Genomic DNA, 14,816 nt, shown 5'->3' with positions numbered 1-14,816 from the left:
CAGGTGCAGAGATGCAGTGTGCAGTCGTCCCTCGCCACTTTGCGGTTCATATTTCGCGGCTTCACTCTATCACAGCTTTTCCAAAAATATATTATTAAATCGTGCTGTTTTGTGGTAAATACGCCGAAACAACAGGCTTTTGCTGCAGGTTTGAATTATCTCACGGCAGGCATAACAATCCCTAATAAAAATCCCGAATAAAAACACGGGCTACTGTTGGGGTTAACCCACGGCAAGATGAAACTCACTTCTGAACCCCCGATCTGTGTGCCACCCACTGTGCTCTCCTAGGGGACACATTTCTAGCAACACAGTCTTATTTACATGCAAGTCTTGAAGGCTTATTTACCTTTGCTATGTCTACTGTATTTTAATACAAGTGTGAAGGTGACTATAGGGGTGTTAGCTCATGTATGGGGGGCTCTAAAACGTATTTAGAAAGTTGTTCTATGCTATGAAACTAAGCTCTAACTATGAAAATATCCCGTTTATAAATAAGGAATCGTACTTTGCTTACATTTACTGATCATGGTCGGGTTTGGAGCCAATTAACCGTGATAAATGAAAGATAACTGGGTATGGGTAAGTAGATGAAGTACACAATAGCGCTTCTTAGAGACATACAGTACACAGGTGTGGGCAGGCGTGGACAAACGCAGCTCATTAGCATTAAAGCTACAGATGCGTACGGTTGACTAAAAGCAAAAACTTCAGCATTACTGCTAGATTTTGGACTTCCAATACCTCATTGTGGGACCTCTGACTTAAAATTGTTGAAAAATACTACAAAATTGGAATTATAAACATGAATTAAAACAATTTTATTCCCATTCGGGTTCTTACAAAGCATATAAGCCACCTATCCAAGTACAGCACTTACTACTTTTGGACTTCCCTTGATAAGTGCAAGTTCCCTTTCCCCGTTTAGCATACTTTAGTAACCGTGGGAACTCAACCCAATCTTGCCGAAACTTAGTCTCCCTGCCCTCTCTTCTCAAGGTCACGGTTCTAATTCCTGACTCCACTCCAAATCCTTCCCTTTGACATCCGCACCTGAGCACCAAATGCTGGATTCAAGTAAATCTTAGGAGAGATAACTTGGAGGAAGGAGGTCATTCCCCCGTCGGTCGATCCTGGTGGCACAAATGCTTCTCCGCTTCTATTTGCTATTATTGACAGTCAGTCCACATTAAATGGAACTATGTTGCTTAATTTCTTTCTTTATGGTGGACGCTGCAAATCCACTTTCTGTGGGCAAGTTTGGATACACTCCACAACCGAATCAGGTGGTCGGAATTTAAAACCTAGAACAACACATAACCCATTTCAGTGCATTTGCTGATTTCTGCACTGATAACACCGAATCACTGCATGATGCTGACGCACCAGAATGTCAGGCTAACGGAAAACTTTATGGATTGAAAATAAAAGGCCTGATTAAGCATAGAGAAGCGCTGTCGTGTGTTCAATGCCGAACAATCGGTTATCACCAAACGCGTTATAGTGAGGATTGCATTACGCTAAAGAGGGAAGTGCCCTGTCCTGGAAAAATATTTCCAATGTGAAAGAGAAAGAAGGTTTTTAACTCAACTTTGAAAATATTACTGCAAATTAATTCGTACTAATGTGTGATGTTAGCAATGCGCGGGAACACACAGCCACCTAGCACGTAGCGTAAGAGTAAAAATGACCAGGCCCGGCATGTAAATATTTTTCTCACAGGATGTCCGATAATATCAGCTGACATACCGGGATCCGTTTTTCTACCCATAATGATATCGGCGAACGTCGAGACTGAATGAACAGTGCCTCTGCTGGTTGCAGCCAAGTAGTGCACTCTATTTTGCCTCAGTTGATTCAAGACGTAATTAATCCCCAGTCAGTTTCACACACTCGACCGAATTCTTCATGATTTGGTCCCATCTGAGAGTTTGGAGCAGATAAACGGGCGCATATTGTACATACCTTGCTGTACGAACGATCCGTACACGAACCACATGGAGTTGTAGAGCGTGGTGGACGACACGGACCCCATGGGCAGCCGGGGCGGGTTGAGCCAGTTGAGCAAGTAGACCAGGATGCCGACCAGCAGCACGGTGCCCGCGATGCACGCCCACAGTGACAGGTCGAAGGGCGCCAGGCAGGCGAACATGTCCACCGTGCGCTCGGCCTTGCGCAGCAGGACGCCCACCGAGTAGTCCATGTAGCGCGTGGTGAAGTCCACGACGCTCTCGCGCTCCGGCGTGATGGTCAGGGCGGAGAGTCCGACGTCGGCCCGCTGCAACGGAGAAGCAAGAAGTACAGTTTGGCGCGGTGTCCCACTTTGTTGCATGATTTGTTTATCGTCTATAGCGATGGAATGTGCTATTTTTTCATTTGACTGGAAATCAGTGACTGTCAACTGGTGGGTTGTGGCCCAAAAGTGGGTCATGGATCCATTCTGGGTGGGTCACAGGCAGCGATTTAAAAATCACACGAAAATACATAATATACAACCAATGTCTGACTTTTTTTTAAAATTTTATTTTGAAGTAAAATTGAGCAACATTTTAATAATCTTCCTTTATGTATATTACATCGTTATATCTGATTTTTAAATCTCATTTTGTGCAAATTTGATATTTAATTTTAATTGATGCATTATTTGTGTGCATGTGGTTATGTTCATCCTCATTTCCTTGACAAAATGCCTTTGGACATGTAATTATGTGTAGAAATGTTTCAAAAGATAATACAGGCCATTAAAAAAAAGAATGCATATGGTTGGTTTGACTTAAAAGCACAAAATAAAAAAACTAATAAAAAAAAAACAAAAACAAAAAAACATATATAAAATAAAAGAATAAAAAAGAAATAATAAACAATAAAAATATATTTAAAAATGAATGACCTCACAAAAAGTGGGTCGGAACTTAATGACCACTGGAAAAAGAAACCCTGCTGAATATGACATTTGTGGCGCCCCCTATGGGTTTGGCAGACACGCTAGCGTACATGGAATACAGATACGTACATGTATCCTCCAAGTTTTATAATCATTAGGCAAATGGTAAATGACTTATGGACAATTAGTTGCTAAGTCCCAAAGACATTTTGCTTGATGACGGCCATGTTTTTCGACCAATCTTGCTCCAATTGTACACACTTGTGCTTGTCAGTCCCCGAAAGGAGTTTATCAAAGTTTGTGGTGATTGGGATAAACACCCTAAAGTTGCAGCGGGGGGGTCTGTCGAGCAGTGTGAGAAAATTCGAGCAAATTTAACTTATGGGGTTAAATAAAAATAAAAAAATATAAAAAAATAGCACAGGCAACACAGTGGGATGCATGTTTTGACACATTTTCACTCCATTATATGAGTTAGCAAACACAAATAAATAAATAAACGCTCATAATGTGACATTTGACATTTTTTGCTAACTAACTGTAATGTCTTTATGCATTGTTTGTGTATACAGTCAACATTTTATACTAGCACGGTGCAGTCCTGCTAATAATTGTGTTTTTTGTTGTGTCGAGCGTCTAACATCGTAGCTGACAGATTTGCATGTTCAACGTATTTACAGCCACTACTCATTAGTACGCATTGTGCTCATCATGCATCATTTCTGGAGCTGTTGAATACGGCCAATAATACACATCAAATAAATACACTCGCAAGTGTTAAAGGTTAACAGAAGCAAGGAAAATGATCATTAAAAATGCTTAGAGTAGAGGACCACAAATATGCTATGATGGGCTTCTGAGAAAGAGTTCTGAGAAAAGATTACTGATTACATGGAAAGAAAATACAAATAAAACGCAGTCCTGGGAGGGCATCAAAAGGGTTGTCTGCAAACATGATTACAAATGCACCACATGGTGTTCAAACATGTTCCAGTGAGGGCCACACACTGAAAAACGAAAGGGTGCAGGGGCCACTTTGATATTTAGCAAACGTATGCTAATAAGTTGTACCATATTTCAAGAAAAAACTGCATCTCAGCTTTGTGATACAGGAGAAAAAGCCTATTATCAGTTTCAACTTCGCTCTTTTCTCTTTTTTCCCCGGTTTTCTTTCCCAAATATTCCACTTTCTTCGAAATTATCTTCATACATTTTCTTCTTGTAATATGATGACTTTATTCCTATAATATTTTACATTTATTTCCACAATATTATCATTTTTTCCCCAAGTGAATTTTCCAGCAATTACAACTTTATTTTGTTTGTTTATTCATATTATGACTTCAAAAAAATATTTTTTTCCCTTAATATTCCAACTCTATGCTACTAAAACGACATTTTACTTCATAATATTAGGAGTTTATTCTCTTAAAATTGACTTTTTTCTTTTTAGCATATGACTTTTTTTTTTTCTTTATTCTCGTAAAATTACTTCTTTTTTCCCCCATTTCTGCTGTTGTTGCTTTTTAAAATTTTCCAACAATTTCAACTTTCTTCCTATAAGTAGTCTTCTCATTCATTCTTATAAGATTTTAAGATAAGATAAGACTTTCTGTTAAAATTTTTGTCTTTAATATTGCAACTCTATGTTACTAAAATGACAATATTTTACGAGTTTATTCTCGTAAAATTGACTTTTTTCTCATTAGAAGGCAACTTTTTTTCTCGTAATATTTTGACTTTATTCTCATAACATTTCAGCTGTTTTTTTTTCCCAGTTCTACCGTTTTTTTATTTTTTATTTTCCAACAATTCAACTTTCTACTTGAAAATGTTCTTGTCACAATAATGATTTTATTCCCACAATATTTTGACTTTGTTCTCGTCAAATTACAACTTTTTCTGCAACCGAATTTTCTAAAAATCACAACTATGTAGTTTGTTTGTTTTTCATAATATTATAAAAAAAATAACACCTTTCTTTAATATTTAAACTTTATGCAACTAAAACGACGTTATTTTTGCTCATACTATCACATTATTCCTGTAATGTTTTTTCTTGTTACATTTCTCTTAATATTTTGACTTTCTTGTTAAATGACTGCTGATATTTCATTTTTACTTTCTTGTTTCTTGTTTTCTTGTTTCTTGTGCCGCCAGCCAATGAAAAAACAGCCACACTTTGGACACCCCTGTCTTAAGGCAACAAAACAAGATGCTCTGCGTGTATTTCCAGTGTATTTTAAGGGTTAGTTTCATGTCGGAATACGGTTGAAGTGCGGCACTCTTGTTGTTTTTCTTCTGTTGTAATGCAGGAGTCAAAGTTCAAGAGCGCTTGAATGCCTGCTGAGAGTGTTTGATGTGCCTGACAACAACACTAGCTTGCTCTCGAGTTCATGCTGCAAAAGTTGCGTACTTATGTACTTTGCCACAACTATGTTTATAAAGAACATTCCTCACTGCCATAAGAGTGTCAAAAGAAGTCCAAGAAGATAAAACAAACCAGAAAGTTAGTCTTAACTTTGTGGAATGACTTGTGTCGCATTAACATTCTTAAACAGTCACAAGTGTAAAAAAAATGTTAACCTCTGTGAAATTAATTTTGATAACGTAACACTGAATGTGTGTGAACCCCACTTCTTCTTCTTCAAAAAGTAAAAAAACAAAAAAACAAAAAAAAAAAACAAAAAAACACATTTGAGGAGTGACTCCTTTGACGCTAAGCTAAACTAAGCTAAGCTAAGCTCCTTTGCCGAATGTATGACGAGCATGCATTATTAAAAAATAAAAGTCGGCTACAACAAGAATAATTGTTTCTAACATTGTAACATAAAAAAAGTCTCATATCATAAAAAATAGGTTCTATTTTGGGAAAAATCCCAAATTACAAATACAGTAATCCCTCATTTATCACGGTTAATTGGTTCCAGACCTGACCATGATAAGTGAATTTCCACAAAGTAGGATTCCTTATTTATAAAAAGAATATTTTTGTAGTCAGAGCATAGAAAATCTGTTTACTACCTTCTAAATAAGTGTTTTTGACATGAAATAACACCCTTATTGTCACCTTTACACTGGTATTACCCAATGTAGAGGACTTAATACGAGAAAAATGACAAAAGAAATAATATAGACTCACATATGTTAGCATTGGGAGAGTTCCGTGGTGTTCCTTTTCTACTTTCGGTTCCTGTTCGGTACTGTGGTGGCTATTGTCTCATCATGCAAATTACTGACACCTAGTGGCCAGTGTAGAATACTACGTATCATCACGCCGTTCAATGTGCTCTGAATACCTTATATTTGTGTTTAAGTTCGGTTAGCCATTTTTATGCTTAATTTAGGCAAAACGTATATACATTTTGCAAAATATGCAAAAAAAGGACACTATTAAACCACAAAACAGCAATAAATATATTTTTGAAAAGCCATGATAGAGTGAAGCCGCGCAATTTGAAGCGCGAAGTGCCGAGGGATTACTGTACATACAAACACAAAAACCTGTAAAAAAATAAAGTTCCAATTGAAATATTTTTAGAATTGAAAAAATGTAAAAAATCAAACAATAATAAAAACGATACAAATATAAACAAAAACTGCTTTTTTTGGTCATTTTAATTGTCTTCATGCCACATTTCACGTTCAGCTATTTTGTTAGTCATGAAGTGTTCCCATTTCAAATGATTTGGTGGATTTAAAAATATGAATTTTGAAATAATTTTATGTAAGAATGATTGTGTTCTCCACCTGACGGTAATGCACACATACAGTACAGTACAAGTCCTCTGGAGGAACTACATCAGTGTCGTCAGTATACCCAAGTTCAACATGGGCCCCCCGTGGTGTCTTCATTTAAATATTTACTTTTTGACGTGACATGATTTCCTTGCTGCGATGCTAAAAAGGGGACCAACAAGTGTGTGCAGAGTGGCCCCCGAGGTATGCCGAAGCCGTACTTAGCATAAGTTGACGCCGATGGCATGTGATGTTTTGCATGCTTCCCCGCATTTCGCATAAATAGCAAACAAGCACCCCTTTGTGGGGCATGTCTGCACTCGTAGGACATAAATGGCATTTACTGGCTGCTCGTCACCTTAAAAACCAGCTCCCCCATCAGTCCGTTCCACTGTCCGTCAGGCTGCATGCTGCCGTACTTGTGGTCCGGCGCGATGTAGATCTCGTACTTGAAACCCAAGTAGTTGGAGAGAGCGTCCAGGACGTCTATGGAGAAGCCCTGATACTTCTTGGGTTTGCCCAGAACGTTCTCAGAGACCATCACAAACGGCTCCTCCTAGAAAGCAGAAAACAATTAGTCACAACGCCAGTGAGACAAGCGAGTCGGCCAAGCGGTCAGTCGATACAAGAGTCGTTCAAAGCCATCCAATTACTCAGCACCAAAGGTTCAAGACCTGTGAGCACACATGTTGGCTTGTAGTTACGACCATGTAAAGCAAGGCTTTGAACGGTCAAGACCATGTCATTGTGTCATTGTGTCATTGTATCATTGTGTCATTGTGTCATTGTGTCAAGTGTTTCCCCCTCGCCGCATTTCCTGTAACACTTTGCCATTCAACCAGCATTACTGCCCCCAAGTGGTCTGACATGTACAGTCATGTGAAAAACATAGGACTCTTCTACTGCTGGACCGCTGCACATACAAAACATGCACCCCCACTGTGTTGCCTCTGCTATTATTTTCATGGTGCTATTATTACACCCCTAAGTTTGACCCCCATAAGTTGGATTGACTTGAAATTTCTCACGTAGGTCACTGCATCAATTATATCAGTAGCAATTAGCAGAATTTTGTGCAAAAAAAAGCAGAGATGCAGATATTGAAGAGTCATAAAACCATATGTAGATAATACTTAGCGGAACCAATGATCGCCGGTGCTTGTAAAGTCGGCAATGAGCGTAAATAGAACTGCTCGGCGGTTCAGGGTGCAGACAAGTTCGAACATCTACATTTTTAGATCTGACAAATGTTCAGTAAGTTAGATCAAACGTAGAATTAGTACAGTTTCTGCTTAGACATTAAGACAGCTGTTCAACTCTGACATAAAAAAACAGGCTGGAGTGCAAGGTCTATAGTGTGCGTTAAGTACTTCATGTGCTGTTCCAATAATAGCTTACATACTGCCACTTCCATATCACTGCATTATCATTCATAGTATAAATGCCACAGCTCGCAGTCTGATTGGCTTCTGGCTGTCCTGTTCTCGCGAGACAGTTTTTGTCCAAACAAGAAAATGTCACGTTTTAACCCCTTATAATCACCAAACAACAAAGCACTGTCTTTGTTTGTCTTTTCTGGGCTGTTCATCAATATCGTGTGTGTGTGTGCACGTGTGCACGTGTGTGTGTGCACGCCATCAAAAGGGCAGCTGTCTGTCGACGTTAAAGAAATCCAGCAAACATTTTACATTTTAGCCAATGAAATCAACACAGTTCAGGGAGGAAACACAAAAACAAAGTAAGACCTCTTTTAAGCATGAAAGCAAAAAACAGACAAATGAGACATTTCAATATTTTATACTTGGATAAACTTATAGACAATTTTCTGTCTTTAACGCACATGAGCGTCCCTATTGATGAGTGAAATGTTTAAGGCCAATGCTGATTTATGGAAGGCCTGTGTGTTATTGAGTAGATTCCACACACACACACACACACACACACACGCACACACACACACACGCTATGTTGGGCATTTGCTTGGTGGTTTCTAATCCTTGCTAGCTGCCGCCGTTCAATAAGCTATTAGGCAGCGAGTGGACATGCATGCCAAGCCCCTCGCTCACTGCAAGCATCCATCAACCCAAGCAGGGACACCCAGTAACGTACACACACACCCACACACACACACACACACACATACATGTGTATGGAAACACACACAGCGGTGATAACACGAAGGCTCTGCTGATTTCATCTATATGTATGTTCTTTGAACCATTCAAATCAAACAAGAAGCTTGGCTTCAATGAACTTGACGACCCTGGAGAAGGTAAAATATGTACAAAGAGTGTCAGAGCCACGCTCTGAAAACAAAAAAAAAACGTAAAGTTACGAGAATAACACCATGAAGGTAGGAGAATAAAGTGGCAGTTCTGTGAGAACATGGTGCAAGAATAAAGTCATAGTGATGCAATAAACAGCTTTACGAGAAGAAAGTCATAATTACAAGAAAAACACGTGTAGCATGAAATAAAAACTTACAAGACTTAAATCACAAAAAACAACAAAACAAGTCATACAATGAGAATAAAGTCACAATGTTATGAGAAAAAAGGGCATTTTACAGTAAAAGAATAATTAGAATAATGTAATTTTATGAGAAAGAAGATGTCATATTAAAAGAAAAAAATCGTATTATTTCTTTAATGAAATTGTAATAAAGTAATCCCTCGTTTATTGAGGTTAATTGGCTCCAGACTGGACTGTGACAAGTGAATTTCCGCAAAGTAGGATTCCTTATTCATAAAGGGATTCATTATAGCAAAGAAAACCTGTTTTGCGCCGTTTTTAATCATTGTTGGAGCCCTCTGCACATGAAATAACAACACTACAGTCACCTTTACAATCGCACGACCCAATATAGTAGACATAGTAACAGAAAATAAGAGCTATTAGACATAAATCAGATACAAAATGGACTCACCCGTTAGCATTCCTTGTATTTTTTTCTGGACAGCGTACTTCCTGCGGTGGCTATTGGCTCATCAATGTCACATTACTGACACCTAGTGACCAGTGTAAAATGCTACATATTGTGTTTTGGAATGCATCTTCTGAATGAATTATATTTGTATTTTTGTTCATTTAGCCATTTTTATGCTTGAAAATGCTTAATTTAGGGCAAGAATATGTAAAATTTGCTTAAATATACACATTTTTTTGACAAATAATACACCATATTCAACCACAAAACAGCGGCCATTTGTTAATTAATTTATTTAGAAAAAAACGTGACAGCCACAAAATTAAAACTGCAAAGTGGCGATGGATGACTGAATTCCAAGAAAGAAAACAAAAGAAGTGCTACCAACACTTCAGGTTGAATTAACAGGTTAACCTTTTCTCCTTGTACGTTACCTTGCAATGCTGCTGCAGTGGAAACGCTGCATGAGGTGCTGGATGGTCAGCGTTGTGTGAAATCCCATGGCGCCTAGGTAGGTGAGATTTGTCGTGTTGTGTGTTTTTTTTTCTTGAACTTTACATATCCTTCAAACAGCGAGCGACTTATTTACAACATCTCCCTCTTCGCAAAAAAAAAGTGTTTCCACACACTGGACCACAATGGTGGATTAATTATTTCTCGCTCGCCAGCCTGTCCTCTGCCATTCGCCATGCTAGGTATTGTTGTCTGCTGGCGCGTGGCGATGATGTCACAGACCGGCACGTCTTTATCATTAAAAGTGCTATAAAAAAAACAAAACACACACTTCCATAGAAAGCCTGGCATTGCTTAAATCCATTGCTTTATTTCCTAGTATCGATGCAATCGATTGATTGCCTTTTAAACGATGTGAGATGGATATATGTCGTCTGAAATGGCAACTTGCCCAACACAGATCGATGTAGTTGGAGCATAGAAATATAAATCGATGCGTCAATGTAGCAGCAACCATATAAATGTTACAAAAACGAAGTCATAATATTACAACAAAAGTCGTAATGTTGAAAGAAAAAAGTAGCACTTTTACCACAATTAAATTATGACTAAGAATAATCATGAAATCATAATATTGTGAGGTACAGGTTGTAATGTTCCAATAATAGTTGTTTACTATAAAATACTATTATATAAGACATTGTGTAGAAAAAAGTGGTCGTGTAAAATTAGCATTTTCAAGAAAAAAGTTGTAATATAACAAGAATAAACACAAAAATGACATGAATAATGTCCTAACAGTGAAAGAAAGTTATTTTAGGATGACAATACGAGACCTACTAAGTAGGAAAAAGTCAGAATGTTACAAACAGAATTTGTTCCAAGGAAAAGTCAGAATATTACAAGAATAACGTCCTAATGTAGGAAAAAATGTCCGAATATCACATGAAAAAAAGTTGTACTATACAACGGGAATGTCCGTGTTGCAAAAAAAAACCAAATCGGCATTTACGAGGCCATCGGAATGTTACAAGTAAAAAGTATAATAAAAGTGTAACATGTATCAATACATTCATTCATTCATTCATTCATCTTCTATGTCGCTTATCTTCACTAGGGTCGCGGGTATGCTGGAGCCTATCCCAGCTGACTTCGGCCGAGAGGCGGGGTATATCCGAGACTGATCGCTAGCTAATCACAGATGTATCAATAGATGAAAAATCTAAAAAAAAACGTCTTGTTTCCTGTTTTGTTAGCTTTGCTAACATCGTTAGTGTGCCTTTTTCACATATAACTTTTTTTTAGGATTCTGATTGGCTGCAGTGGCACTAGAGTTAGGGTTATAGTATAGTGCCACCTGTGGATGGAGATTGTTTTGACCTGAAAACGTCTCTCATTTATTGCACATAAGACTTGTATAGAAAGTGACAAATAGAAGGCAATACATGAGAACATTTAAAGGTCAAAGCAGACTTTTAGCTGAAAAAGGCTCAATACAGTCTTTGTAATAAAAACACCTCAACACCGCGCCTCTTCTGATGTCAAGTAAGGCTCTGATTTTGCAGGCTTGATCAATAATGTCAGATTTTAAGAGTTTGTTAAAAGTTTTCAGGGGCAATGGGTCATTTAATCATCCTAATAAAAGTTTCACTCACTTTAAGTTGCTGGCCTCAATCAATACACAGTCAATGTTTTCCAGGCTGAAAACTGCACAGCCAGTTTAGTCTCTTTTTGCCCTGCCACTCACCAGCAGTGAGATACCACTTGGCACTATTCCACACTTCCACATCCTCGTCCTTCCCTAAACACATGGCAGAGATACGGCGTTCCCCTCCGCGCTTCCGGCCAAGCGTCGCATCCATCAAGGTGACAATTGTCCTTTTTTGTCAACCGTAAAAAATGGTAGCACGTCCGTCTGAAATTCAGGGAGCGAGGACTTCCCCCTCCATCTCACATATTCATTCTTAAAAGTGCAACCTGTGTCTCTGTTCCACTTGTGACTACCATGCTGTCTCCAAGAAGGGAAAGAAGGTCGAACATGCTCCGTGGCACGACGCTGGTCGACCTCAGATTTGTTTGGATTTTGACCATTTTCCCGGCCTAAACTAGGGTCCCGTTGGTTTACTTCTTGAAACATCTGGTGTATATACACTACCGGTCAAAGGTTTTCGAGCACCTGCAGGAAAAACCTAAATTTTTAAGCGTTAAGATGGTCCGTCTCTCTTGTGTTGTCAATTGTTTTTTTTTTTTGTGACGTTTTTGTAGCAACACATTACTTTCTGCAGCGGAAAGAAAGGCCTGATTGGGCTTCTGTCAAGGGTCACCAAAGATGCAGCGACGCAGCGAGTCCGCCCATTTTGGAACGAGTCAGCACATTTTGGAGCTTCACCGTGTTCTAGGACGCAGGAGGGGACGTCCCAGAGGAACATTTTACTGCTCAAAGCTTGCTCTTCTACATCTCAGAAGACAAATGTTTCTCCTGAAAGACGACATACGGTGCATGTAGCACGGGTGGTCAAAACACCGCTAATGGTGAGGGTGGGTAGCGGGAATGTAAAAAAACGCGGAAATAGCGGCAGTCGCGGTAGAATGTGCGGCAGGAAATACACGACAAATAGCGGAGGAGGCAGCAGTGGTGCTCAAGATCCCGCTGTACATGACGATGATGACGGCTGGGTTTGCTTGAGAGATGAGGAAGAATATCCCAAGTGGATCAGACATTTTGATGAGGTTGTATTGTGGAGACGGGGATCTGACAAGTTCTGGCCCTGGTGACGTCATAATATGCAAATTAGATGAGTTAATTTACTCCCATCGCAAACATGCTGATGATTATTCTCATCTACAGTATCGCTAACCATTTTCAAGCTACAACCTTTTGAAATAGTAATGTCAAACATTAGGGTTAACATTTTGCAGCTCTCTTTTTACATGTTTTCTTATGATGTGGCGAGAATTGAAAGCAGCAAAAAATAAGCACGTTTTGCTTGCACCTCCACTTTAAATGGACTCCCTTGCCAGTCAGCAGGTTCGGACCTCGTGTCATGTGCATTGTGCCCTATAGGGAAAATGTGGGGGGGGAATATGAACAAACCAGCAAAAATAAAATGTAGCTGATTCTATTAAAGGTCCTGGCAACATTTACTGGTGCATTTCAGGTTGCAGCGCATCACAGCTTCGAATGATCTTAGAAGCCGAGCACTTTTACGTAAGTTGCCTCTAAACGGCGCGTCATGGTTTGACGCCAGGATGTTCTCTTTGAAAAGTAGAAAAGTTATGAAGAAGGACAGACAACATGAAAATATAATCCCTGCGGCCAAGGCTGTCACTTGAGTGCAGGCGGGAAAAGACAAAAAGCGACTGAGAGGTGAGTCACTGAGGGAATTTACGACGGGCTGTCTGAGCTATTCTGTACCATCAGGTTTCTGTCGAGAAGAAATGTTTTAATGCAGCCCGACGCGCCTTGAAAAGCCTCTAATTCATTTGCTGCAAAAGTATCAACTTTAGGCTCATTGGTGAGAGGAAGGGTTCTACTAATGAGAAAGCCATAAAGACATCATTACCGCCATGGTAGCGTCCATTTCATAATCAATAGGGTCCATAGGATTGATTTGGAATTATTTGCTCTAATAGTGGTATGATCTCAGCCCCAATGAAAAGATCGATAACTAATTCAGCAACCCAACGGGGTGATTACGCAGAATGAACACATCCTTTCACAGGAACATGCGTGGCACCCCTGAGAGCATTGCTCTGTTCCAAACACAAAGCAGCTACATGGGAGCTGCGGAAAAGGCCCGAGGCAGCACAAAACAATCAGGGATTTTCAACTGGTGGGGAGCGAGTCAGACGTGGTTCTGTGTGGGTCAAAAATATACACGCATGGCATTTTCTTTTGAAAGGCAAGCACCGGACGCATTTGCTGGCTTTTTTTTTTCTTTTTTAATTACAAGCTTGTGCTTCTGTTAGCCAGGGATTTTAAAATATGCATTGTTGTGAAATTGTGAAATGTATAAATAGTTTTTTTCTTTATTGTGAGCAATGTTGATATTTAATTAAAACACATTTTTTACATGTCTAAATGTTTAATTAGTCTTAGTCCAGCATTAGATATGTTGTTTTAGCAGTACAGCCGTCCCTCATCACTTTCCCAGTTCAAATTTTGCACCTTTACTCTAACACGTTTTTTCCAAAATAGAAGAATTCATATATCACGCTGTTTCGTGGTTGAGTACGGCCTATTATTAGTCAAAAATATGCATATGGAAGCAAATTGTATGTATTTTTTTTGCCTAAATTAATCATTTTCAAGCATAATAAGTGATAAATGAATTAAAGTACATACTGTACATAAAGCATTTAAAAGACGCATTCAAAGCCACTGTGAATGATATGTAGTATTCTACACTGGTCACTAGGTGTCGGTAGTGTTACTGTAATGTCAAATGAGACACACAAACGCCAGACTTGATCGCCGGAACAGGTTTGAAATGATCTCACAACAGGCACAATAATCCCGAATCAAAATCCCTAATAAAAACACTGTTGCTGCAGTAACCCACACCAAGTCTTATTTATGTCTTAAATGGCTTATTTACTCTTATTATGTCTACTATATCGGGTAATATCAGTGTAAAGGTAACTATAGGGGTGCTATCTCACGTCTCGAGCTCTAACAATGTTGTAAACGGGTTTTCGATGCTCTAACTACAAACATATTCCATTTATAAATAAGAAATCCTATTTTGCAGAAATTCACTGATCGCGGTCACGGTCTGGAGCTGATAAACGGGGAATTACTGCACTTAACTGACC

The 14,816-nt window shown here is 39.0% G+C and overlaps 1 protein-coding gene across 10 annotated transcripts in view; it reads right to left on the bottom strand.

Annotated features, from left to right (window-relative positions):
• grid2 (glutamate receptor, ionotropic, delta 2) overlaps positions 1 to 14,816 on the bottom strand; it is a 514,233-nt gene that overhangs the window by 114,525 nt on the left and 384,892 nt on the right. For all 10 annotated transcript variants that reach the window (XR_008570124.1, XR_008570125.1, XR_008570128.1 and 7 more), the window contains 2 exons: positions 6,981 to 7,178; positions 1,966 to 2,278 (listed from right to left, as the gene is read on the bottom strand). Coding sequence is in view for 5 of the 10 variants with exons in the window: in XM_054774557.1 (XP_054630532.1) it covers positions 1,966 to 2,278; positions 6,981 to 7,178 (511 nt within the window). In the remaining 5 variants the exon portion in view is untranslated. The remainder of the gene's footprint in view (positions 1 to 1,965; positions 2,279 to 6,980; positions 7,179 to 14,816) is intronic.

This window comes from Dunckerocampus dactyliophorus, chromosome 4 (genome assembly GCF_027744805.1).
Source record: "Dunckerocampus dactyliophorus isolate RoL2022-P2 chromosome 4, RoL_Ddac_1.1, whole genome shotgun sequence".
NCBI classification, from domain to species: domain Eukaryota; kingdom Metazoa; phylum Chordata; class Actinopteri; order Syngnathiformes; family Syngnathidae; genus Dunckerocampus; species Dunckerocampus dactyliophorus.
This window is presented reverse-complemented; position numbering and strand designations above follow the sequence as displayed.